Here is a 27222-nt window from a genome sequence, read left to right as displayed (position 1 = left end):
GCGGGTTCATGCGAGGTTGCTGGTGCTATGAAGTTGTGCTCGAAATTGTTTTGCGGGTTTTCATCCGCTGCCCACCAAGAAACCCACACACACACACGCGCGCTCGTGCAGTCCTTGGAGTTGGTTGTCCATTGACTGGCTGTGTGTGTGTGTGAGTGCGCACAGTGAACATGTATACCGTGGTGCGGCACCAGCACAGCCGCCGACGTTGACTGACACTGGTAAAAGCGTACGAGCCGTCAAGCCGGATAGACCGCGGCTGTGTAAGAGCCTGCCTAAAGCTTTTCCCGGCACGCCCGACCATCCCATTACGTGGTGCGACCGTGATCGGGCTCTGCCTGTGAGTGTGTGAATGTGTGTCTGTGTGCGTGTATGTGCATTTGTGTTTGGTGTGTTCGGTGTAAGTGTATTTTAGTTGGTAAAGAAAAAAAAACAAGTGACAAACGGGCGATGAAATGAGAATGTATTTTAATGTTAAAACAACAGCCGTGTGAATGAACACCGCAATGGTCACTTGTCAGGCAGGGTTCGTCTCTGCGTTGGCGATTGCGAAACAAGAGGCGAACGGAACAAAAAAAGCGGTTGAGAACAGCTTCTTGAAACCCGCCCGCCTCCTCCCCCGTCCGTTCATGCGGGTTGGAAGCATAAAACAAACAACGTACACATGCACTCACACACCCACGTACGCACACCAGCTCATACGATTTATATTTATCTTTTCCGTTTAAGAATCACCGTCCACACACAAGGTCGGTGTGGCGCACAGGGAACGACGTGTGCGTGCTTCTGTGTGTTTGTGTGTGTGTGTGCGTGCGAGTGAAGAAATCATGAACGATCGGAGGTAAAAATTCTTCAGGGGACGAACAAAAATTACTCATCACGAAACCTCTCGTGATCTCTCGTGCAGAAACTTAAATTGTCTGAGCGCGCATCGCAAAAGCAAAAAACGAAAAAAAAAACACAACTTCCGGGAACTCTCAATGATCGCCGATCCCCCACCCCGTCTCCCATATAGCATGGGCAGATACATCTTCAATCAAACCTAATTTGAGAAACTGCTGGTTTTCTCATATGAAGCTCGCTTACCACGGAACTAACGGATCAAACAGAAACAAAAAAAAAAAAAACTGGCAAGAAACCGGAGTTTTGTCATTTCATTGCAGGTGCCCGGTTCAAGAATCTGTTAGAGAGAGAGAGAGAGGCATACGGGGATTTCCTTATATATCCGCGCAAGCACACCGGGGATCCCCGTATATGGTGGCGCTGGCCCGGTTGGGTTGCGCGGTTTGCCCATTTTAGGGCCTTGAGAGTGGCACCTTAACAGGGTGGAAAAGGGCCGGCGACTATTCCTCTACGCCCAGCGCTTCCATAAAACGACGCCACTTGGCGTGTGTGTGTTTGAGTGTTGAGTACATCAGCACTTCCCCGAGGTACAGAATGGAGGGGAACCCCTGCAAGAACGTGCCATTAGGAGCAACAACAAAAAATGCATTTTGCAGAAAAAAAGACCTTAAGGCACCTTTTAAGGGGGCGACGGTTTTAAGCTGAATGCAGAAACCAGCGCCAGCACTTTGCTGATAAGGCGGAAGCGATAAGCGATGTGCAAGTGCGCGAGATACGTTCGTTTTCTTCCGTTGCGTTGAAACACCACCGGGCTGTATCGACATTGTTCTCTCGACATGGCCTCCACACATCGCGGGCTAGCCTATAATCGCTCCAGGGGCCAATTATGTGGCTCGAGTGCTAGAGAAAAAGTGTCAAAAAATGCTGATTTTCTATCATGATCCGTGTTAGACAACTCGATTTGTCTCTGGTTTGATGTAACTAACTCAATGAAGGACATTTACATTACCGGACTCAAACGGAGACCAACGGAGTGCGTTTTTTTTCCTTCTAAAAGCCTTCTGTCCGATTAAAGCCATGGAAAGCGTTTTGCTTTACAGTGTTTCTACGAATTGAATAATTATTTGTTTGAATACAAATTTAAGCCAAACTGTAATAATGGCATGTGACAGGGACTCCACATGTACCGGGCTCGTCTAGCGGAACCGTACTGTCCAACTCTCCATACAAAAAGCCAAACACACATAAAAGGGTGTGCGCCAATAATGCGGGTGCCATTGAAATTAAATCCAATCTTGCTTCTCGCTGCACCGCAAAACCATTGCAACTGTCGTTGTGGGCTACAAACCATAAATAACCCCCGAGCGTCTCGAAGAAGCAACCGGGGCATCCGTGTAGGAAAGACACCAGGCAGTGACTCATCGCAATGCACTCAATTTGCACACGCTTACAACAAGTGAACAGTGATAGATTTTCCCCGGTTTGCCAGCTTCCTGCACAGCTACATTCCTAAGTTTACTTCAGTTTTGCTTAATTTTAGCTGATTTTCGATTAAAAACTGGATTAACTGAATTAAAATTTACTGAAAATCAGCAAGACTAATGTCAAATTGGTCGTTTCACTGGCTATCAGTAAAACAAATGACTGAAAATGCAGCAACTCATTTTGTCAAATCGCCTCTGACAATCAGAACATCAAAACAAAACCACGCGATTTCCACTTGCTCGTGATGAACAAAAAATATTGCTGAAAATTTGGTGTAGGCGCTTACATGCAACGCGATAAAATGTCAGGTGAGATTTCGGCTTGCGGCATAATACAGTTTAAAACTGTATCAAACACTATGAAACAAGAATAAACATAAGCTGAACGGACTGCCTTTCTGCGCATCAATATAAACCATAATTTGAATGATTTTTCGCGCTTTTTAAATCGCCACTAATTACTGAACGATCAGTAATATCAGAATGGCTTTACTGTGATTTCAGTAAACGAGCTGTCATGTTTGTCAGCATCCAAGTTTACTGAATGGTTCAGTAAATATACTTTCACTGAAACGATTTCTGAACTTTCAGCTGAAACTACAGTAAAAAAAAAAAATTTGATATGTGGACAATGCCCTCCAAAACAGCGGATCCATTGTCACCATTTGGATTGCTTACCGCTGCGTTCTCGCTCACTCCTCGTACTGTTCCCACAGCATCGGCTGGTCGGTCTCGTACTGGCTCGACACTATTGTCAGCACCTCCTTCTGCAGCTGGAAGATGTGGTCCACTATGTGCTCCAGCTCGGCCACGGTGGTTACCTTGAAGGCCTGGTCGCGCAGCGCCCCGTTGCGGGCGGTAAACGTTTTGCCCAGCGTACCGGACTGCACCGCGCCAATCATGCAGCGCAGCCGCTGGATGTAGCACACCACCCGCAAGCGCTGGGTTGCTAATTCATCCTGTCCCAATGGTGACTCCATCTCTCCTGTCCTGTTAGCTAGAATGTGCGCGCGTGCGTAGCGGTGTATCGTAGGTTCTGTCTGCGATGCCTCGATGCTGCAAAATTCTGTGGGACAGTGGAACACTGTGGGAAAGAGCGGAACAGAAAAGGGCGATGAGAATGGAAGCGCGAAAACCCAATTTGCAATTGATGAAAAACATGTGGCGGCGCGGAAAAACACGTTCAGCAGACGGATTGCGATTGAAAAAGCCGATTGAAATATTGAAACGATTTGACGGACGAGCCCTCCCCTTGGACTTCCGTTCGTCTCTCTGAAGTGCACCCACAACTCCGATCCGACTCCGGTCAAATAGGAAAATTGGACTAGTTCCACCCGGAATCGGAGTCGTCCGTAGTTGTAGTTGTCCGGGTCGGAGTTGTTCGGAGCCGTCTGCAGTCGTTCGGAGTCGTCCGGAGTAATCTGGAGTCGCCCGGAGTCCGACTCGTCTGGAGTTGGCCGGAGTCGACAGACACCCACGACTTCGATCCGACTTCGATTATTTGAAGTCCGATTGCAAATCCGGCAAAATGGGAACCACTAGTTCCACCTGGAATCGGTACCTTCCGGAGTCGTCTTCCGGAGTCTTCCGGAGTCATATTCCGAAGTCTTCCGAGTCGGACTTGTTGGGAGTGGTCCGAAGTCGTCTGGAGTAATCTGGAGTCGTCCGGAGTAATTCAGAGTCGTCCGGAGTAATCTAGAGTTGCCCGGAGTTCGACTCTTCTGGAGTTGGCCGGAGTCAACAGACACCCACGACTCCGATCCGACTCCGAATATTGTAAGTCCAATTACGATCCCGACAACCACTGGTTCCGCCTGGAGTCGGTGTCTTCCGAAGTCGTAGTTGTCCGAGTCGAAGTTGTTCGGAGTTGTTCGGGGTAGTCCGGAGTTGTCCACCAGAGTAATCTGAAGTAGTTCGGAGTAATCTGGAGTCGCCCAGAGTCCGACTCGTCCAGAGTTGGCCGGAGTATAATAGTCGGAGTCGTCCGGAGTACAATAGCCGGAGTCATCTGGAGTCGTAGTTGTCAGAGTCGGAGTTGTTCGGAGCCATCCGGAGTTGTTTGGAGTCGTCCGGAGTTGTCCGGAATCGTCCGAAGTAATCTGGAGTCATCCGGAGTCGCCCGGAGACAGAGTCATCCAGAGTTGGACGGAGTCGACAGACACCAACGACTCCGATCTTACTCCGACTTTCGTCGTCTTTTTTGTTGTTCGTCCGATTACGACTCCGGGTAACTCCGGACGACTGCAACTTCAGACAACTCCGGACGACTCTGACTCCAGACGACTCCGAATGACTCAGAATTACTTCGGACGACTCCGGATTACTTTGAACGATTACAGACGACTCCAGACGATTCTTAACGACTCCGGATAATGCTGGGCGTTCCTACCTGCCATAGTCAGTTCCAGACATATCGGAAGTCGGATCGGAGTCGACTCCGGATTTTAACTTACTTAACCCATCGTTACTATCGATCTTGGAAGTGCTTTGATGTGCATTCACTCACGGGGAGGCCTTCAGCCAGCTTCTTATCAAGTACGGCTTTGCCGGTGGCGCGCGCTGCCTCTTCGAACGCTGTCGGTTTACGCCAGGCCCCAGGGCGAGCCCGGGAAGTGCGGGAGAGCGAGAGAAAGAAAAAGAGGAACAGAAAGGGCGCATGGTGAAGGGTCACAGCGTGTTCGTCATGCTGGTAACTGCACACAAAGACTCTCAGCAGACGCATGCACTTCTAAATGTAAATCGCCCGGGTCCGGGGATGTACTGCTCCGTTTCACCTCGGTACCGTCGGGGTAGCCCTCTCCTTCTCTCACTCTCTCTCTCTCACACACACACACACACTCTCTTTCTCTCTTGCTGTCTGTCTGGTTTGGTTCCGCATTAAGGGAACCCGTCATGCCCGTCTGTTTTATGGCAACACATAAATTGTGGGTCATAAATCGGTTGCAGTCAAAATGTTCACCCATGCCTGGTTCTCCTGCTGGTTGACCGCCGCTCTGGACGCTTTCCCGCACACGTGTGTGTGTGCATGCAATGGACAAGATTTTGCAAGACACGACACGACCGAGAGAGCAGATCCATGCCGCAGAAGAATGGGTTTGCCGCACCACATGTGCGCGCGTTTGTGGAGATGATGAGTTTTCCAGTGTTTCGTTGGAGTGAGTCGGATAACAAAAAATTTTAGTAATAAAACAGCACACCGAAAGAGAGACTGTGTCGACTGTCGAGTGCAGTGGGCAGCATCTGGCAGCAGCTGCAGTTTTGTGCTTTGCTGTTCCCATCACCGAGCAGCCTCGAAGAGGCAAAGCACACTGGCCGGGCCCAAGGTCCCGGGGAAAGGGAAAAACCCCACAGGGCCACTATGGATGGTGGCTTTTGCGTGAAATGATTCGCCAAAATGGTTTTTGCACTCCGCACCCTGCCCACCGTACCTTTGCCGGGGCTCGGGCTTGGCGGAAAATGGGAAATTCCACCGAGAATCGAAACAGATGGTTTGGCTATCTATCTGTCTGTGCGTCTCCAACATTCGATCGGTTTGGCGTAGGGGGGGGGGATGGGTTCGATTTTCCGCCCACCCGTTTCCTGTCCGGCCGTGTGCACAGCTTAGCTTTTAGCTTCGTCTCGAGCGTAGCGTAGCAGAGTTCTCTCTCTCTCTGTCTCTCTCTCTCTCTCTCTCTCTTTCTCTCGATCGAACGATCGTTCCCTTACCCACCCGGGTGGCGGACATTCAAATGAGTCCACGCACTCGAAAGGCTTTTGCGGCCGGGCGGCGGGTGTGCCGTAAACAAGAAAGATAAAGTACACCAAAGCAGAAACGAGAGAGAGAGAGCGAGAGAGCGAGATAGTGAGCGAGGGAGATGGAAAACAACAAGTCAAATCGTGGGCCAACCTTCTGGGCCGAGGGTGGACTACCGTGGCATGGTGTTGGTGGTATGGCCGGGACATCCGCGATTAAGCGGCTGCAGGCGTTGTGCATCATCCCACTCGAGCCAGAAGATATAAACATAGAGATACACAAACACACACGCGCGGGGCCGTAAAGCAACCTACCCCAGCATATTATACGGACGGTAACCCGATTTACTGCCTCGCTTTGTCTGTGTTTGTGTGTCGTCAAACGCGTCGGCGCCTGTGGCGGGGCCTGTGGCGCAGGCCAAACCAAAATCGAACTCGATCGCTTCATCTCGAGCCGCTACAGCCATTCGCCCAAGCTGCCAAGCCATCGTTGGCCCCACGCACGCCACACTGCTGGAATTTTATTGCACTCCAGAGCAAACCGTGTTACGGGAAGGGTAATCTCAGGGACAGGATGGTCATCTGCCGCGGTTCGTTTGGTAGGTTAGCGGCTCACAATTAGTTCGCCTTTACTGCGCTTAATATGCTAAAATTGCTAATAGTGTGACCTTTTATTGCATCTGTCGACAGCAATTCCAGGCTTCGAAGGTTAATTTCACCGCTCGAAAGATCGATTGATTGCGGCTGGCTTTATGGTTTTCACAGTTACAGTTAACTAACCAAAGCAAAATTGCAGTTATGGGTTTGCCTTTACGAATTTAATATTGAACGCTTTTTGCTGTCTTGGTTTACAGTTTCAAAGTAGGCACAATGAAGACGACTGGCGCACAAAGGTCAAAGACTCTGGTGATAAACAGTTATTATTATTATTTTATGAAGTTATCTAGCAAGTGTTGCCTGCATAACACGTTACAAAACCATTCTTTGAATTAAAAGACTTGAACCTCAACAAAGCATTGACAGACACCATTGATTGGAATGTTAGAGCAGAATGAGCTAAATAGAAAAACAAATAGTTACCGCAAACATGTAACAATCGTCAAACCAGCTGCTTTAAACAATTCCTTAATTGATTAATCCTAAAATCCTTAGTTGATATGAAAAATAAAAAAACAACTTCGTACCCTACGGAAGTGGTCGGCAAAGTCCAGCGCGCCGCAACATTAAATCTGGCGGGAATTACACGGGAGATTTTCGCGAATTCTCATAATTTTGGGACTGGACTCTTTGCAGGCTATTCCGATAGCTGATGAAATAAGGCAAATTCATCTTACGCCATTCTTGAACGATTGAAGAATAATGGGCTGGAACTAAATCTTGTTGAAAGCAAAAGTTGTCTTTTTCAGAAAGCCATTTTAGCGCAAGGCTGCAATGGTTTTTAATAATAAAAACCAATGGCAATTTCCCTTTGGTCGATATAGCTCCCCAAAGCTACTCAAGAGATGAATTTTTATATCGTTCGATTGCTTGTATATGACGAAACCGTTAAATGCTCCTTGCATACGATATTTCTCCTTGTTCAAAGATGCCTCCAGAGAAATCAGTTTTACGTTCGAAAAATCTTGTGATGCAACCGATGTTCTTGGGGCACACCTGTAGTTGTCACGCCAAGAAGAAGAACAAGACGAAGCACATGCTCATCATTGAGATTCATGAATCTTAACAAGCGAGATTCAGATTCATTGAATCATTTCAAAGATTCATTCAAATTCACGAATCTGAATCAGATTTACCCAACACTAGATTCTAATATGAATAACAAACATCTAGTCCGGTATGAGGGGCAAGTGATACTGTTCGACCATGATAAGCGATAGAAGTGTGTCTTTCTAAACTTTGTTTTTTTTTTATCAATCAAAAGAAGAAGAGACGCTATACAAGAAGCAAACTCCACTTTCATCTGGCATAAACTGTAACAAAAAAAAAGTGCGATTCCATAATGATTGCAATAAGCAATAGAACAATGTTTTTTTGATCATGCTTTTTTTTTTAAATTATACTAGCAATAAATTCTATTTAAAGCGTGCTGTAAAAATGGGGTAGCGGAGGGAGCGGGGGCATTTGGTTCCCCGATGCCCTCGGCATCGCGATTGAATGAAAAATTCATCATCGGAATGAAAATGCACCTACGCACACGGCGTGCCCCGTGCATCAGTGTGTGCGTGCGTGCGTTCGTATGTGCCCAAGACCGAAATAAGGTTTAATAATAGATCGTGTCGGCAGCAATAGGACACAGTGTAGTGGGGCGAAGTTGCGAAACTGAAACGTAGAAGCAGAATCAAGCTAAAGCCCGGGTTACAGTTGAAGTGAGCGTAGACGTGATATCACCTGGCGAAATGTTGACAGTTTTTTTTTACACTAAAATCTGTCGAATTCAGTCGCTCTGTCGGCTCAAATGAAAACAAACAATACTGGAAAAAAATCCGTTATGTTCGTGCCGCCCATACCTACGTAGGACTGACTGCGGTAGGACTGAGGAAGAGTAGAAAGTTATTACCTGTATTTTTATGTAAATTATTAAATAATAATGCGTGAAGCTCTCAATGGAATGTGATTTAGAAAGCATCGTCAACAACCGCTGTACCTGTTACATTAATTCCACGAACATAAATAAAACCATACTTGCACAAATAAACGATAACGAGTAAACAAATACTTTCGATCATATTTGAGATTAACAGGAATATTCAATTCAAAGGATCACCAAGGTCCAAGCAGTATTGGAATACTGCTAATTTTTTTTTCTATACTGATGGAACATCAATGGCATACTGCTCAAATTATTCTAATGTTCCCAACACAGTTGTTCGATGAGTCAATATACATGATGTTTATTAATGCCGCGCGTAGTACCAAAAATGGTGATGTTATCATTTCAATACGTTTCCATTTAATTAATGTTTACATCATTCAATTTCACTAATACAAAATTATGCAATAAATAGCAGATGAATAAAATTAATTTATTATGTTATAATACATTAGAATGAATAATATGATAAATATTAATTTAAAATTTTATAGAGACATATGTTTAAATGTTACTATTCAGTTCATATTGATTGGCTTAAGAATAATTTAAGAAAGCCACCGTTGAACCATATGGCTTTTAGCCGTTTACATTTTTCACGGTGAAATATTTTTTCCCGAAAAGACAGAACATTCGGAAAGTGAAACGATAAATTTAAAAAAAAATAGCCCGATCAAAACGGTAAACTTGAATCGCTTCAACAATTAGACATGCATTTCGCTCCACTCAGAATTTCACGCTTTGTTCTCGGGGAAAAATAATGGTCAGCGGAAAATGACAAGGAAATGCATTTAATTTATTATTTTATCATGTTTTATAGTCTCAATAGTTTGGGAATTGAAGTTTCCTTGTTTTGGTGTACGGTGTTGCTCATCTTCCAATTAATATTTAATTAAATATAGCGAAAAAAAACAACATTTTACGTTCAAGTTCACGCAAGGTCTAAAGCGACCTTAAGGAAGCAAAATAAAAACTCCGTAAAATTCGATCACCTCGCACACACAGACTCGTTGTGGAAGCTGTTGGAGCAATACAAATATGCACCCAGCCTACCCACTTTATTAGCGCAGCATAAATAATGTTGTACAAACACACACACATACATATATTCGTGTTGGGTTTGAATTTAAGGGAAATCGCTCCATTTACTTGGTCTGTTATGATTGTCGTCGTGGGCGGAAGAAACGATTGCTTTCCAGTTTTTTTTTAATATAATTTGTTGTTGTCACCATTTGCTGCTGGCTGAATGCCTATGCACGGTCTGGAAGTTTATTCAGGCTATAGCATAACATAACAGAAAGCCAAAGAAACTGCCAAACCGTCGTTTTCTGCGTCTTGAAGCGAACAAATTCTGCTGACAGCCAGAGTCGCCGTAAGTGAATGCGCGCCAGCGCTGCGCATACTTTAATTGGAACCTGATGCGTATGGTGTGCGCACAGGTTCGCTGGATCCAAAAACCGCAGTGCAAGGCAAACAGCGCACTGGATGGAGAGGAGGGTTTATTTGTTTGTGGTGGAGATGAAACCATAAAAAAAAAAATCAGCCAGATCAGCCTACGGATCCTGCTTGCGCGGCTCTATACCACCACCACCATCTGCAGGAAGTAGCAGCGTCACACACCATATGGTGTCGCGTTCGCTGGTGAGCAAAGGCACAGGTCGACATTACCAGTTCCAGAGTGTGTTGCAGTGCGGTGTCGATCATACCTGCACTGGAGTAGCCAGACCATCGTAAATAAGTGAACTCAGTGCAGAAGTGCAGTACACGCCACCGCAACTAGCACCCGGCAAGGTATTACAACACGTGTGGAAGAAATACGCGAAGCATATGTTCGCTTTGGTGTGGTTGGTGCCCTTTCCAAATGGCCGAAAGATTTCGAGCAAAACAACAACAAAAAGTGCGACTTTATCCTTAACCTAGATTGAAAGTCGACACGTACGCTTTGCTGCCTACAGCCACCGGGCCACGGGACATGCATCATTACCGTTCCGTGCTTCTCAAGTGCATCCCGTTCAGCCGCCCGATTTCTTGCCATCGTGAACGCAAAGTGATATGCATCGAGAAGTGATAAAAAGTTTCGCTTAAACACACATGCCATACGTAGAAGTTACAGGTGACGTGACCGCAAGCGCGAATCCAGGGAAGACCTACTTTCCGATCTCGTATGTCTCAGCAAAAAACATCCCCCTCCTCCGTTTTTTTTTTTGTTGAGCTCCTTGAGGTTTTACGATCGTTGTTGCTGTTTGTCGTTGTTTTGGGTTTCGGTGTGCACCACCGTAAGTGGGTGAAGGCGAGTACAGGGTTTGCTGCGATTTATTGGTCGGTTATTCCCATAATTGTTTGGGATCGTCTCACGATTTTACTCATCGTAGCGGAATTTGGGACAAGTGTGTGATCTTAAGCATTTCATGTTATAACTCACTAAAATTTGTTTATCAAAAGCCGATTCAAATCTCATAGACATTTTACATCTATTTGCTCACTTCTAAATGAGTTTCAGTTGAAATAAGTGCAAGCAAAACTATTTTTGATGCGTTTACAAAGAGACGTTTTTTGGGCTATAGGGCAAAACGGCCACCTGGATAAAATAAACGAACTTCTTGGATAATTTGATATTGTTACGCGTGTATGACACTAGTGTTTATATTCCTACATGCCTTGAGTCACCAATGAACCCTTTTTGGGCAACAAAGTGTACCGTAATATGGAAGTTACTGGTTTGTTTTTCCAGGGCAAAATCTTCTTCTTCTTCTTCTTTGACGAGAAAGGATATATCCTCCCATGTTCTATAAAACTTAGGTCCGATTTTCCATACTCAAAAATCCGGCAAAATCCGCTCATAATAGCGCGCCGTACCACTACACTCAACCACATTGTTTACATTTTTGACAGCTCCGTGCCCTTGAAATATAGTGCCGCACTTGCTCCAAATATAATGTAAACATTGTTATTTACCGCGTGCAAGAAGTTATTCCACATCACTCTGATATTTCATTTTCATCACAATAAGGTTTAATTTCTTGAGCATGTTTTTCAACACTTCATCTGTCAACGGGTGATGAGATTCGGCTTCAAACCTCGATGAAACAAAAAAAAAAACGATGGCAGCACCCCGTTGAAGTGTTGAAAATCATACATTAGAAACTGACCCGGAAACCCTGTATTTGGTATGATTTTGACACTCAACATAAAAAATTTGAAATCAATGAGAAAAGATTAAAATCTATTAAAATATATGAAATTCGGCATAGTATACCTAATCATTGGAACGAAACCGAAGTATACAGATACTCAATTGGTCATTTTACTAAAGTTTTACTGAAAAAAAGCTTTCTGGCACTCTTGCCCCTATGGCATTCTTATCCCCAATTCCGCATGGGAAACGACCAAAAAATCAAGCGAAACCCACAAAAAAAGGGAAGCAACCACACATTTTCGGGAAACAAAAAAACATCGGAAAAACCCTGTAAATGAATGCAAAATGTTGTGGATTTGTCGAGCCGCTCGGGAGCGCGTTGCTGCGGAACGCCAAAAGGCTCTTCAAGAAACGTTTTCAATATCAACCTCTTTTGCAATCTCTCAAAGGCGGACAAAGCGGGGGAAGTCATACGGCGGCACTTCAACTCCTAGGTGCAAACCGGATTTGGCAATCCAGACAACGGAAGTGGCATTGACTAATAACTGTCTCCCGCGCAGCAGCAGCAGCAGCACCACCACCATCAAGACGGTGTGGCGAAAGTGACGGTGCCATCGCCTCACGCTCCCGGTGCGCGCTTACGTCATCGTTACGCGCGGAACCACGCCGGCCAATAGATATTCGTCATCGGCTATTTCGGCGAATGTGAATATGGTGGTGGAGGGCCTACACACACACACACACACTCTGATAGCTGTGTGGTGGGTTTGTTTGCTACATGACGCACACCTCGCACTTGGCGCGCGTCTTGGGAGATAATACTGAGCGGCTGCAGATGGGGCAGCGTGAAGTGTGACAAATTCATTTGCAGGGCTTGATTCTAGAGGGTGGACAGATCTTGCAGACTGTGCGTGCTGATTCATCAAGCAGCATTCGGTATCGCTGCAGTATTTTAAGAAACGATGTCCTCGGTTAATTTCTGGCGAATATCTGGGAGAGACATCGCGCGACTACATCCAAGAATTCGCTCTGGAAATTGCAGCGACCGCTCTTTGACCTCATGTTCAAACACACTGTAGACCCAGCAGATTGGAATGGATCTTTTTGATGTGCAGGATGTTAAGTGTTCATAATATTGTTATTGATATTAATACTATGCTGCATGATTGATTAATTGTACCCTTAGCGCTAATACTCCTCTCCTCACAACGCCCTAGCCTCAGACATAATTGGCTCTACAAACATAGTATCCTACCCTTGCTCTCTCGATATCTTGATCTTATTCTGACCGCAACGGGGTGCCTTCCGCTGCTCTGCAGCTAATTAAAGTGAAAGATAATGGAGGGGAGGCGTCTGCAAAGCGCTCTGTCGGCAAAGTGCCCAGGCTCTCAGCGGCTTTCATGCCGCGCGGGAATCAATTTCAAAATTGGATCCCCGCACTCAGTGACCCCGACGACTTCGCAGAGCAGTTTTGGCAAGAGTCTGGGGGGGGATGGTGTGGCAGGTGTGCCCTCGATTGGGAGTTGCGTGCCAGGGACTTGGGGCGCCGATAAGAAAATCAAAAAGGTGTGGCAAGTGGTTTTTTTTATTATTTTTTGGACGCACCCAATGTTCGGACAGGTGATAAACGACCGGAGCTGAGTTGAGTTTTGATAACTGATCCCTTGCGGGCAGTGCAGTTTGTGTTTGTAGGTTCGGGTTTTTGCTCTCAGCCTTTGTTGGGACTGCGGCTGTCCCTGTAGTTGTCTAATCTAGTTATACATGGGCCTGGTGATAGTGTAGTGTTACTTTTCGTGCATTTTAATGTTAATCCTACTTTAAGATTCATTGCAAGTGAATTCCATACGACCTCCTTCTTACCAGTGTTTGTTTCTTGTGTTTCATTTCCGGTTTGGGCTGCAGATCTGGGCATAATTTGATATGGCAGAATACCAATAGCCAGTAGAGAGCCTCTCAACGACGACCTACCGATCTCAATCAATTCAACTCGTCGTCCAAAGTCAACACGAACGGGAGCGCTGGTGAAAATCGAATCAAAGCGCTGCTGCACAGCACAATCAAACGAACAATCAACCAAATCCGCGCAGTGGATATTCGAATCGGCCCACCAAGAGCCACAACCGAAAGATGCTACCGAGAGCCGGCCCGATGGCCGCAGGCGCCCTGCTCCTGCTGGTCGCGCTGGTCGCCGACACGACCCTCGGCCAGCTGTCCAACTATCAGCTCACGACCTGCCCGGGCAAGACGACGTGCAGCCAGTGCATCCAGACGACCAACTGCCGCTGGTGCACGATGCCCAACTTTACGCACCCGCGGTGCCACGGCCAGATTGAAAAGTACTGCCCGGAGGAGTACACCGTCGATCCGAGCAACACGTTCCAGCTGGTGCAGGGGCGCGAGCTGACGAAACCGACGCGCCGCGTGCTGGAGGGCCAGAGCGAGCGGGAATCGTACTACTCGTCCAGCCACTACCAGTCCTCCTCCTCCTCGTCGTCCTCGTCCTCGTTCCAGCAGTCGTCGTACGAGTCGGAGTCGGCCGCCGGCAGCATCGTGCAGATATCGCCGCAGCGCGTCAGCCTCAAGCTACGGCTGAGTAAGTGCAATGGCGGCCGGCGATGCCAACACACGGACATTACCGATTTGTTTCCGTTTTGCAGATGAAGCGTTCCGGTTCAACGTGAACTACGCGCAGGCCGAGGACTATCCGGTCGATCTCTACTACCTGATGGATCTGTCCAAATCGATGGAGGACGATAAGACGATCCTGTCCACGCTCGGGGCCGATCTCGCGTCCGAGATGCGCAAGATTACCAGCAACTTCAAGCTCGGCTTCGGCTCCTTCGTCGACAAGGTGCTGATGCCGTACGTCTCGACCGTGCCGAAGAAGTAAGTGGGATCCGTTCAATCTAACCAATTCCTTTCTATGTGTGCGTGTGAGTGTGTGTGTGTGTTCGTGGAACAGTTTAGCGTTTTCAGCCAATTTGCAACGTTCGAATGGAGCGCGAGGAAGGCTCGCGGACAGTACAAAAAGAAGGTACATTGGTGGCATTTTTGTTTGTTTGTTGGTGGAAAATTTCATTCCCACCATTAATTGTCCGGACCGATGATGCGTGTGTTTTGGTGCGCCCGCCTCCACTTCCTTTAGTCAGCCGTAAAGCGAACCTTGCCCGCGAATGTAGTGGCCACCGCTGTACCGGTTCTTCAACAACGCCAAGAGGAAACACCAGATGTACTCCTTTACCTATCGCCCCCGGCCTGTGCCCGGGTACAACACACACACACACAAAAAAAAACTCATCATCATATCTTGCTCTCTTTTCCCTTCCACGCGTGCCCTTCTTCCGCCCTTATCGCCAACATACTTATGTATACACACAACAACAAAAAAAATACAAAAACATGCGTATTTAGGCTGGAACATCCGTGCGATGGATGCAATGCACCGTACGGCTACCTTCATCATATGTCGCTTAGCTCGGACTCCAACCTGTTCACCGTAAGTGACGACCACCAAGTCTCTTTCTCTCACTTTCTCTCTCTGTCATTCTCCAATGCTGAGGGCATTAGTTGCCGCCAGCAGCTGCCGAAACTCTGTTTCGCTAGTTGTGGTTACCTAGTCGTTGAATGTTGTCGGGGGGTTTATATGCTCACACGTTTACCTACTATCGATGTCTGTAGTTTCGAACCAGCACCTAAAACAATTTGGCTAGATTTTATTGTTGTTAATCGTATCGTAAATTAGTATGTTATATATATATACACACATACACACGCACATACACACAAACATATCCACATCGCACTATGGACTACGGTGGGTGGACTCCACGCGTAGCCGAGTGTGATAATTGTTGTGATGACGCCGCTTGTGATATTTATTGTTTTTTTTTTTTCATTTGCTCTCGCTAAATAGAGTTTTGTTGCTGTTGTTGTTGTTGTTGTATTGTTTCAAGACTGGAGCTGCATGATTAAAGTTTGTCCAGCTCCGGTTTCATTAGATTTCAATTCTTTTAAATCAGCGGTCGGCAAAGTCCGGCCCGCGGGCCAAATGCGGCCCGTCAAAACATTCTATTTGAAAGATAGAAAGAACCCATTCGTATAAAAAATACTGAATATCTTTTAGTATGACATTTCCAGGTTCTCTCTATAATCCAGGTCCCTCTTTCTATAAATATAATCTTGGAATGTGTTCTTTCCAAACAATCGATTTACAAAAGAAGAAAAAAAAACGCGCTCTAATGCGTATACATTTCACAGAGTGTCAACACACCATCGACAGGGCAATTTCCTGTGCTCTGTTCCGCTTCCTTCCCCAGGCCCTGCAGCCGCTCTGCACGGGACGACCCCCCAAAACGGCCCGGAAATGGAGCTAGTTTCCGACACCGGGCAAGAAGTTTCATTCGGCTAATGGGTTTTGCGTGCTTGGTGGAGCCACCGAGCGAGCACAAACATAAACATTTCCGCGACCGCCTTTTTCGCCGATTCATTTCGCCTTGGTGTGGCTCCAGCGAGGGAAGGGGGGTTGCAGAAGAACCGCGACAACGACCAAAGATGTTGTTTGTGGAATGCTAAATGTGCGCACGTGTGCGTGTGCAGATTCCGTCCACCCGCGGGTGGCTCAGGGCTCAGAACGCGTCGTCGTGCGTCTAGCCAGCAGAGAGCGAGACTGCCCATGCAGCGTAAAGTTCTGTTTATAATCTAAATTTTATGTATTTTTGGTCTGCACAAGAAAAGACAAGACTCTCTCTCACTCACGCACATCCGTGCTGAGCAAATGTTTTGTGCCGCAAGCAAGAAATTGCATTCCCGTGCCGGGCACGGTCGAAGGTTACACATAGGGCCGGGGCATTAACTCGCTCCACAGCTGCGTTTGTTTACGTTGCTTGACTGCCGTTCTGCTTTTGCTTGGGCTGTGCCCAGGGACTGTTTGTCGCTGTTTGCCAACTTCCTGGCTTCATGCTGTGGTGTGCAGTGTGTGTGTTTGTGTGCGTGTGTGCGCGTGTAATCCGTTTTAACTGGTAAAATCAGTGTCAGAAGTGGCGGCCGGAGCAGGAGCCGGTAAGAAAGTGCAGGGCTGGTGGTACCAGCCACTTCGCACACGATGCCGTAGTGTTTGTTGATGGGCTATTTACGTGTTTGTTTAATATCTTAGCCATATTTGTAAATGTGTGTGTTGTGTGTATGTATAGTTGTTTGTCTTTTTTTGGTATTTATTATGTGTGTTCCATCTAGTTTTAGTAGCTTAGTTGTAGTTTTTTTTTAATGTTTTGGCAGGCGAAACAAAGCCGTAGGTTGTATGTGTAATTGTGTTTTATGTTTTTTTCATCTTCTTTGTGTGCGTGTGTGTGTCTTGCTACATTTCGGTATTTACATTACATTTCACTTTATTCAGCATCCTTGGACCGCCTTGGTAGATGGTGGGTTGGCAAGTACTCATCGGGGGTTCGAGAACATTAAAGATAATGACAAACAAAAAAAAGAAACAGCTCCTAAAGCAAAACCAATTGCGATCCAAGCGACACTTCGATCTTAACCGATTCCCGATCGCTGTGCTAAAAAGATTTCAAAATAAGCTCAAACCAAAAAACTGGATGAATCCGGCCGAATCTCTGGAACGACAAATGCGGCGGAAATGGTTATCGGTTAACATCCGAAGCAATCGTGTCGCTAACTGGACTCGACACGCTCTATCATCGACCATACTTCGGGCTGTTCTCATCGGTGTTATTGTTTTGTTGTGCAAATGCCACGAACTGCGTTTCGTAAACCCTCATCTAAGGTGTAAGGATATCGGGAAATATTGCGCGGATAGTTTTACTACACTTCACTCACGTGGGTTCTACATAGTGGAGAATGTGGTACTTTTAGCGCACTTCTACATCATACGCCATATCATTTGTACCATCACCATCATCACGGATCAGACAGTTCAGCCGAGCGGGGTGAACGATCGATCTGCAGGCGTAATGGCGCTGTGCCGCGTGGTGCAGGGGTCGCCGTAGCGCCAGTCTGCGTCGCCTCTCGCAACCACAACACGCTGTTTTCTTCCTGGCCGCGTTCCGAGTCCTCCCACGGACGGTGCATTGTTTCACTGACGCTTGCTATCGTGACCTCCCCTACCTCCCTCTCTCTCTCGCATATTTCTCTTATCCGTGTTATCTTCTTTTCCTCTAGTTTGCGCGAGCCGTGCCCCGGTTGCGTGGCACCGTACGGCTACCATAACCTAATGCCGCTGAGCACGGATGCCAACCTGTTCTCCGTAAGTGTTGCTTCCAACGAAGCGTTGTTGTTGCTGTTGTTTGGGGTTTCTTTTTTTTATTGTAATACCTCCTTAGCTACTGAACAGGCTGGCGCCAGAACCATTCCCAAACGCCGTCACCGTCTTTTTATTTTTATAATCGATTTGCCTTTCAATTAAACATCATTTACCTCGCCGAACGCAAATCATTCGCAAACAGTTCCTTCCCGCCCAACCCCTCTTCCACTCCCGGAAAGGGGCCCTGGAAAGCTTTTCTCATCTGACTTTTTACACCCAGCACGCAGACACACCAACACTTTCTCGTCACCCGGTTTTGTCTAATCCCGCGGCGGATCCATCCCCCGTGGATCGCGTTGGCGGGGGTCGTGTGCGTGTGGTTTGTTGTTTTGCGTAGGGTGGTCTAGCACTCAAGCATCCTCCTCCCTTCCCCGCCTCTTCCTTCCCATCTACCACTGGTGTGCTGTTATAGTTCTTAAAATGTTGCGCCACCCTTAAGCTCAACTTCCTTTTTCCGGTACAACCTCCCAGATTCCGGCACAACTTCTACCCGAGTTGCAAAGAGACAAGTGGCAACGCTTCTTGAACATTAGATTACTAAAAAAAATTATGTTTTAAATTATGGAGCTTATTCTATTCTTTTACACGATTCGAGTCGAGAAAGTTGACCTGATCGCTCTTTGAAATGTGTTTAGCGTTTTAGCAGTCTGGTATAGAAAACCAAGAACGCGAAGCTGTCAAATTAACAAACCAGACATTTTAAAATACGCTCACAAAATTGAAACAAGAAATTTCCTTATTGATAATCAAATGTTGAATTTTTATTGAGTGTTGATCCACAAAATGTGTTTAAATTTAATGGCGTTTAAATGATGAATTAAAAATTAAAATTCTTAATGCTTACATAGCATAAATCTGAAATATTTAACTACAAAACTACAGTTTCGTTTTGGATCCATTTTTCGATATCGAGGACGATTGGCTTGAATCTTTTTGTTTTTTTTTTGGCTTGATTATCTTGACACATTTCTATGGAAACCTGAAAGCCACTATTGGAAGCTATGCAGTTACAAAGTCAACCTGGACTTCTTTCAACTCTTTCAATATTCAACTCAACGTCGAGCAATTATAGAATAAGCCTGTAACATTCATAACATAACATTCCTTCGAAAGCCATGAAGTAAAATTCCGCCAAAGTGCAAACTAGTCTTTTGTTGAGATACATTCATATGAATCTTCAGCGATGAGTGATTCGAATCTCGAAGGATTCATGAATCTATAAAAAAAAATCACGAATCTCCAAGGATTCAAGAATTCATAAAGATTCATAAATCTTCAGGGATTCATGCCGCCATTAGACAGAATTAGTAGAATTTACCCGCCGAGGGTCTAATTCTCGCATGGGATTGTCTCCCCGTGGCAAAACAGACTTTCCGGTTGCGTAGTACCAAGAAGTATCGATTGCCTGTATATGCTGGCATGACCACGTAGATTGTAACGCCAAGAAGTCGAATAAGAAGATGCTCAAGCTTTATGAATCTTTCGAGATGTATGAAACTTTTGAGATTCACGACTGTTTCGAGATGTATGAAACTTTTGAGATTCACAAATCTTTCGAGATTCATGATCCTTAAGAGATTTACGAATCTTTCGAGATACATGAATTTCTCTAGATTCATAAATCTTTCAAGATTCTAAAATCTTTTCCAATCTAGATTTACCCAACACTAGTGTACACCGAGCCACTTAGGTCCTCACAAGCAAGACATGTGTATGCGAGGAGATTGGTAACCAGAACAATTCTCCTATTCGCCCCCTTGTACCCCGCATAAGAGTAACTCCAGCTTGTTTTATTTTATTTCGAGAAGTATTCTACTAATGAAATCTAAAAAAAATGCTCCACGTCCCACAGAAAACATATCAGAGATTACCATATATCCCCCCTCACCCCCTCCCCAAAATACTACACTTTGACTGTACTCCAACCCGCTCCCAGCCTTCTCCCGTTTGGTTGTTTGCTCCCGGTTTTGGGTGACGTTTTTGAACTTAGAATAGTACTGGTTGTCCCAGGTTTTGGTTGCTCTGTGTGCGTTTGATAGTTTCGGTGCTGTATTCTGTTACTGTTACTTGTATTCCGTAACCGCGTCCCATCTCCCGGTTGGGTTTGATTTTGTGAGTGAGCAGTCCTCCCCGTCCCTGAAACTCTACTCCGGCAGAACGGTGCAGAAACCTCCACACTCCAGGAATTGGTGGGTGCTAGTGGCGCATGCTTTCCTCAGCTGAAAACTGAACCTTTTTAGCGCTAGTAATAATGTAATATTGGTTGGTTTGGACGGGAAGTATCGGCAACGGAGCACCGCACAGTATGTTGCTGTGATATCACCACGATCCGCATCCGTAACAAGCACCGGGCACTAAGCATGTGGAGCTAATCTCCTAATCTCATCGGGCTGCGGGGAGCGGATCACCTTCAAGAGAGCAACTGACACCTCCTCCTAGCTGGACAGCAAATGGATGGGCCAGAGAAAAGGAAAACCAGTGAAGTGAAACAATATCCACTTTTGATCAACTGTTTATGTTACCCTATTGGAGCACAGGATGAACATGTTAACATTTACCGTATACTAGTCTGTTTCCCAGTTATGCGAATTCCCACGTTCGACAGTTCTTGGAGCAGTTTTATTGCAGATTTAACACATAAATTATCATGAAAGCGATATTAATTGCTTTTTCATATTTTTTAAAATCATTTGAAAAAAGGATTACACAAAGAATTTAAAATTAATGTAGAATCAATATTAGACCTACGCGGAGTTCCTATGCGGATATCTCCGGAACGCATTAACCGCGCAACTATGGAGCAGACTATATACGAAAAGGTTTCCCAAGGTTTTTTGGCATTGTTGTGGCTTAATTTATAAAATACCTAAAATAATATTCCATAGTTTTGTTTGACAACTTCCCAGGAATAGTTCCAACACATTGTTTTAAAATTTAAAATTTCAATTAAATATGATACACATATAATATTTCAGATAAAATAAATCGAAAGATCTGCATCTGATTCTTGAAAAAAAAAAAAAACCTTTAAAAGGAACATCACATCTTGGACGAAAAACTATGTCCAAAATCCTTGGGAATGTCCTGTGTGCTTTTGTGTCGTGATCGTGTTTTGATTTTTTTAAATGTTATTTTGGTCCAATATGCATTGTCCTCGCATCAGTTTTGTCTGTGTGTGTGTCTTGTGCCTGTCTGTGTGTCTTGCGAATCCATGCTTGCCTGTTAGAACCATGAACTCTTGCACAGTAAATGCTTGATAATTAATTGTTGATGGATACAAAATAGTTGTATTAAGTATCTAACACAAAGCACCCCTCACACTCTAACCTCCACTGGCTGCTTGTTGTAAATTGGCTAACAAATACTAGCACAACAAAAAAAAAAACCATCACCAACACACCAACACTACTGTGACTACTGCCCTTAAAGTTCAGGATTAGTTTGGCTATCGTTTGTAAATAGTAGAGAATCCCTTTTGCTTGGAGTAACCCCGACAGAGAAGGCAGCAACAGACATTGGGTGGGGCCAGTCCCGTAACGGGGACTGCAAACTGCAACTGTTTGCTGCGTCCGGTGCGCTAACGTTTGGTTTTATCTTCGTCGTCACCAGCAAGAGGTGCAGCGCGCGAACGTGTCCGGCAATCTGGACGCGCCGGAGGGTGGCTTCGACGCGATCATGCAGGCGATCGTGTGCCGGGAGCAGATCGGCTGGCGGGAGAAGGCCCGCCGGCTGCTGCTGTTCTCGACCGACGCCGGCTTCCACTATGCCGGCGACGGCAAGCTCGGCGGCGTGATCACGCCGAACGATGGCGAGTGCCACCTGGACCATAACGGGCGGTACACGCACTCGACCACGCAGGACTACCCGAGCATTTCGCAGATCAACCTGAAGGTGAAGCAGAACGCGATCAACGTGATCTTTGCCGTAACGGCGGAGGAGCTGTCCGTGTACGAGCAGCTGTCCCGGCTGGTGGAGGGTTCGTCCGCCGCTAAGCTGTCGAACGATTCGTCCAACATTGTGTCGCTGGTGCGCGACCAGTACAACGTAAGTAGCAGCCGCGTGAGGGTGTGCGTGTGTGTGTGTGTGAGCAAATGAATTAAGTCACTTTTCCCCCTTTCCTGTTTGTAGAAAATTTCCTCCTCGGTCGAGATGAAGGACAACCGGACGGACAACGTGATCGACGTGAAGTACTACTCGCGCTGCCGCAACACGAACGGCGCCCTGCAGCAGACGAACCGGTGCGAGGGGCTGAAGGTGGGCGACGTGGTCACGTTCGAGGCGCACATTACGCTGCTCAAATGCCCGACCGATCCGCGCGACTGGCAGCAGGTGCTGCAGATCTACCCGGTCGGCATCAACGAGAGCCTGACGGTCGACATCGAGATGCTGTGCAGCTGCCCGTGCGAGCATCCGTCCGATCCGGAGTACCGCGAACGGGCGGACGAGTGCAGCAACGCGGGCACGTACAAGTGCGGCATCTGCGAGTGCGACGGCACGTACCACGGCCAGCGGTGCGAGTGCTCCGCGATGGAGAGCCTGCTCGAGCCGGGTATGGTGGACGCGTGCCGGATGTCGAACGCGTCGGAGGAGTGCAGCGGGCGGGGCCAGTGCGTGTGCGGTGTGTGCGTGTGCGAGCGGCGCCCGAACCCGGACGAGCTGATCGACGGGCGGTACTGCGAGTGCGACAACTTCTCGTGCGACCGGCCGGGCGGCCTGCTCTGCTCGGGCCCGGACCACGGCCGGTGCGTGTGCGGCCAGTGCGAGTGCCGGGAGGGGTGGACCGGGCCGGCCTGCGACTGCCGGGCGAGCAACGAGACGTGCATGCCGCCGGGCGGGGGCGAGCTCTGCTCCGGCCACGGGACGTGCGAGTGCGGCACCTGCCGGTGCACGGTGACGGAGGACGGCCGGTACACCGGGCGGTACTGCGAGAAGTGCCCGACCTGTGCCGGCCGGTGCAACGAGTTCAAGCACTGCGTGCAGTGCCAGCAGTACAAGACGGGACCGCTGGCGGAGGCGAACGAGTGCGCCAACAACTGCACGCTGTTCGTGCCGATACCGGTCGAGAAGGTGACGATCGACGAGGAGCGCAACGACAACAAGTGCACGTTCTTCGACGAGGACGACTGCCGGTTCGAGTTTTCCTACAACGACAGCGACCAGGACAAGGTGGTGGTGACCGCGCAGGAGAATCGCGAGTGCCCGCCGAAGGTGTTCATGCTCGGCATTGTGCTCGCCGTCATCGCGATGGTCGTGCTGATCGGCATGGCGGTGTTGGTGCTGTGGAAGTTGCTCACGACCATTCACGACCGGCGCGAGTTTGCGCGGTTCGAGAAGGAGCGCATGATGGCAAAATGGGACACGGTATGAGTCTTTTTTTTTTTATTTTAGCTTAGCGAACGGTTTGGGTGGGCTTGCATTGCAAATCAAGCAAAATCGTGGTTTTGTTTGGACATTCTTAAAACTTCAACCAGTCTTACATGCAATTTTTAAGGCGTGTATAACGAGCCTCTTTTAGGTCGAAACAGACCAACATCTGATGAAGGTTGAAGAGGTTTGAAATGTGAAGAAACAATTGATCTCATTGGTATTTGAATTGGTGATTCAAACTCATAAAACGGAATCACTTAAACGCGAGGTCAACATCTACACCTCGGAAAATACCAAAAGAATACGAAGGTAAACTGATAAAGCCTTCCATTCGCTTGTACTAAAAGCACGAAAAAATCCAATTTGTTCTGAATCAAATTGGTAACATGGACAAAGCTGTTTTTGAGTAAAAATAAAAGTAAAATATTTTTTTTTAATAATTAAAAATTATCAGGAGGATCGTTATACAATAATACAATAATCTAAAGATTCACGAAATGCATTGCGCAAGTTTTTTTTTTTTTTATTCAGGAGTAACGGTCCAAAAAGGCCGTATTGCTTAAACATTGCGCAAGTTAGTTATAAGAGAAAAAAACCTTCGATCACTCGCCAAGATTTTCCATGTACCGCCATCGATTCACTCACTCGTTTCGTTTCTTTCTATTTTTAGGGCGAAAATCCAATCTACAAGCAAGCGACAACGACGTTCAAAAATCCAACGTACGCCGGCAAGTGAGCAGTCCAAGGTTTGGCCAACTAAACACTACCACCAATCGTCATCCCACGACACCAATCGTTTCATCGGAATATGCATCGGCTCCATCAAACCGCGTGCATATCCTCGTTGCTCGTTTGCGGTAAACTGAAGCTTCAGCTAGCATCCTGTCGTCTAGAGCCAAATTCGGATAGCACCGATACGAACAGCTTAACTTTCGACCATTATTCGTAAGGTTTCGCCTAACTGTAATAGTACCCAATAGTAGCCAATTGCCAATGTGGTAGCCAATCGACAGCCAAACGAAAAATGCCAGGGGAACAAAATCGAATCGAAACAACTGAAAGCAATATTTTCCATACGAAGCAGCGATGGTTCGTTGGGTTTCGTGAAAAACAAACGATTTCAAGATTTATATAACAAACAAAATAGTAGAAGCAATATTATGTGGGTGTAACTGAACATGCCTTCCGCAGCACTCAATACTAGTCTTGCATTAAAAAAAAAACACACACACACAAGCAATCATACATCTCTTTACCTAGGAGGAAACATTTGCTAGGGCTTTGGCTGCTGCCAAGGGAGAGTTGCAAAACAGAGTGTTCAACCACGTACGTTTATACGAAAGGCATAAAGAGGGAAGGAACAGCAGATATTTGGAATAGATATTAGGCGAGAAAACAAATGTGTCCAATTGAAGAGAACATCCTTTGTTTATCAACACTCAAACTAATGTCCTTGAAAATAAGCACTTATGGCACATCTATTTTTCGCTGCACCCTCCACCCAGAAAGACAACCAGAATAACAAGGCTTGTCAGATTAGAGTGCCATGGGCCTTGCCTTTCCACAGTTGAGTGGTGTGGTTCAACAACGTTATTGACTGTATGTGTCTGTGCCAATGCTGATGATCAGTTGCCTTCCAACAAGTGCACTTAGCGTGGAGCCTGTGGGCAACAATCGAGTAAAATACCCACAGCCACCATTCAAGCAATCTTAATAACGTATAAGCCGATGAGCGCGGATCAGCTGGATTTTCGTTCCGATTTTTACGCCGTTGTTTACGATTCGAATCTGCCAAAATTGAATTGTTATACTAACATAGGCCAAACTGTAGGGGCGGTTCCGATTTTATTTTTATTTTATTTTTGGCTAATGCCACAAGGTCTTATTAATTGTCATTGTTTAAATGTTTTTTTTTTTTAATTTCTTTCCCATAAACTTTGCGCAGTTTGGTGCAGCTACAGTTGTACGCTCTGTGGGTTGGCGCGATGTATGCAAAAACATTCAAAATTACTCATTGGCAATTGAAAATATTGTTTTTTTTTTTATCTCAACCGACGGACCAAACGGATCCGGAAAATGTGGACATGTGTTCACTAATCGTACGCGGCAAAAACGAACAATCGGAGCACATCGTATCAGCTGTGTGCATGCGTGTATATCGGTTCGGACAGTGTTAATTCCACTAACGGTAAAGACTAATTCTGCCATGTAAACTGTTTGCCAAAAAAAAAAGTAAAGAAAAACAGCCAACAGGAAACAGGAAAGGAAAGAGCAAATAGATTACAAAATAGTTGAAACGAGATTAAATCGCTAGTGAAGTGCAGCGCAGCATACAAACAAAGCAGATTGAAACATGTGCGAGGTTCTAAATTACTACTGATTATTCAAAAGGACAGCAAACAGGTGCGTGTGTGTGTGTTTGTATCAAGTTTGAACGTTTCCCCAATGACGATGGGTGTTTTTCAGTGTTGCAAGAAACTTAACGATTGGAAAACATAATGTTCCACAAACATTGCAAGTAAAATGTAGCGTATGTTGTGCGAGTGACGAAACCATTAGTGCCTTTTTTTTAAGTCTAACCTCGTTATGCTTGATTATTGTAAATAATTTATTGTCGGTGTGTTTTAAAAAGTTTTACTTAAGTTTTTTTGATATACTACGTAAACAAAACCAACCGTGGCTTGTACTATTAACGACTTTTAGCTAATACTAGATCAGAAGCAGTCTTTACATAACATAACAAAGTATTAGAATAAACAATTATAGTGACCCGTGAATGGTTGTTTTCTGCCTTTTCTTATTGCAGCGTATCTAGTGAAAATCGATCACGCAAACGGAGATGAACAATTGTAAGAATATCTTTGCGTAAACAATTTATATGCATAATTTGGGACACAGACAAGTGCAACAATAATCTAATAATAATTGGCTTGAAGAAACGAAATGCTGCTCAATCGCTTTAGATTCCTGTAAACTGCCAGTCGATGTGAAAAATGTATCCGGTGAGCTTACGCTAGTTACGCCAGGAAGATTGAACATCGTTTCAAAATTGATTCAACGTTCACAAGTTTTTAGAATATCATCAACAACAAACGAAGCTCTGGAAAGGTAGCATCAACATTATTGCCTAAACTTGTCGAGTGTTTGGAGGACCGGAGAACGCTTCGCTTTGCTGATATTCAAGCTGCAACTGGTGGTCTGCATGAAATTGTTGATGTTCGGGTGCCAGACTACACTGCAGTCGATTTTTGATTTGCTATCAAGGACTAACAAATCCATTTCAAAAAATATCCCTAATAATTTTTACGGTATGCAGCGCCTACCACAACTATATGGACAGTCGTTTTTCGCGATTTGCGGAGAGATAGATAAGAGAGATAGAGATAGATAAAAACAGTGAATGTATGAGTTGTGCAGAATACTAATTCACATCTTCGTACGTTTTTCCAATTTTTTTTACGTTTTCCTTGACTTTTTCCGTTCCGTCAACGTTTTTCCTTGACTTATTATGAAAAAATAAATTTGTGGTCGTACCATAACTATAAAGACACTTCGAAAAACATGTTTTATGTGCTAAAAAACGCATATAAAAATAGTTTAAAATTATAAATAACATATTCTAGAAAGGTATTATAGAAAAATATATTTTAACGATTTTTAAAAAGTTTTTATAACTTATTTTAAAGTTTTATAAGTTTTATAAGAGTAATTAACAAAACATAATTTTCAAAAAATATCAAAAAATTAAAAAAAG

The 27222-nt window shown here is 45.6% G+C and overlaps 1 protein-coding gene and 1 long non-coding RNA gene across 6 annotated transcripts in view; one reads left to right on the top strand and one right to left on the bottom strand.

The window, feature by feature from the left end:
* The window catches only part of LOC120906838, a 38322-nt gene that overhangs the window by 2605 nt on the left and 8495 nt on the right, over window positions 1–27222 (bottom strand). The window contains exon 3 of the long non-coding RNA XR_005740177.1: window positions 3006–3411. This is a non-coding gene — a long non-coding RNA (uncharacterized LOC120906838). The remainder of the gene's footprint in view (window positions 1–3005; window positions 3412–27222) is intronic.
* LOC120906836 (integrin beta-PS) lies at window positions 176–26245 on the top strand. 5 transcript variants are annotated; one of them, XM_040318915.1, is made up of 8 exons: window positions 176–400; window positions 730–841; window positions 13688–14378; window positions 14443–14671; window positions 17960–18044; window positions 21711–22145; window positions 22230–23462; window positions 24139–26245. In XM_040318915.1, the coding sequence occupies exons 3-8, from the start codon at window positions 13913–13915 to the stop codon at window positions 24202–24204; spliced, it is 2514 nt and encodes an 837-aa protein (XP_040174849.1). In that variant the 5' UTR covers window positions 176–400; window positions 730–841; window positions 13688–13912; the 3' UTR covers window positions 24205–26245. The 5 variants fall into 5 exon arrangements, with proteins under 5 accessions (XP_040174849.1, XP_040174850.1, XP_040174846.1 ...); XM_040318916.1 differs by lacking the exon at window positions 730–841 and having other exon boundaries at window positions 176–340; XM_040318912.1 differs by lacking the exon at window positions 730–841.

Source organism: Anopheles arabiensis, chromosome X (assembly GCF_016920715.1).
Source record: "Anopheles arabiensis isolate DONGOLA chromosome X, AaraD3, whole genome shotgun sequence".
Classification (NCBI taxonomy): domain Eukaryota; kingdom Metazoa; phylum Arthropoda; class Insecta; order Diptera; family Culicidae; genus Anopheles; species Anopheles arabiensis.
The sequence above is the reverse complement of the archived record's forward strand: the minus strand, read 5'-3'. Positions and strand labels throughout refer to the sequence as shown.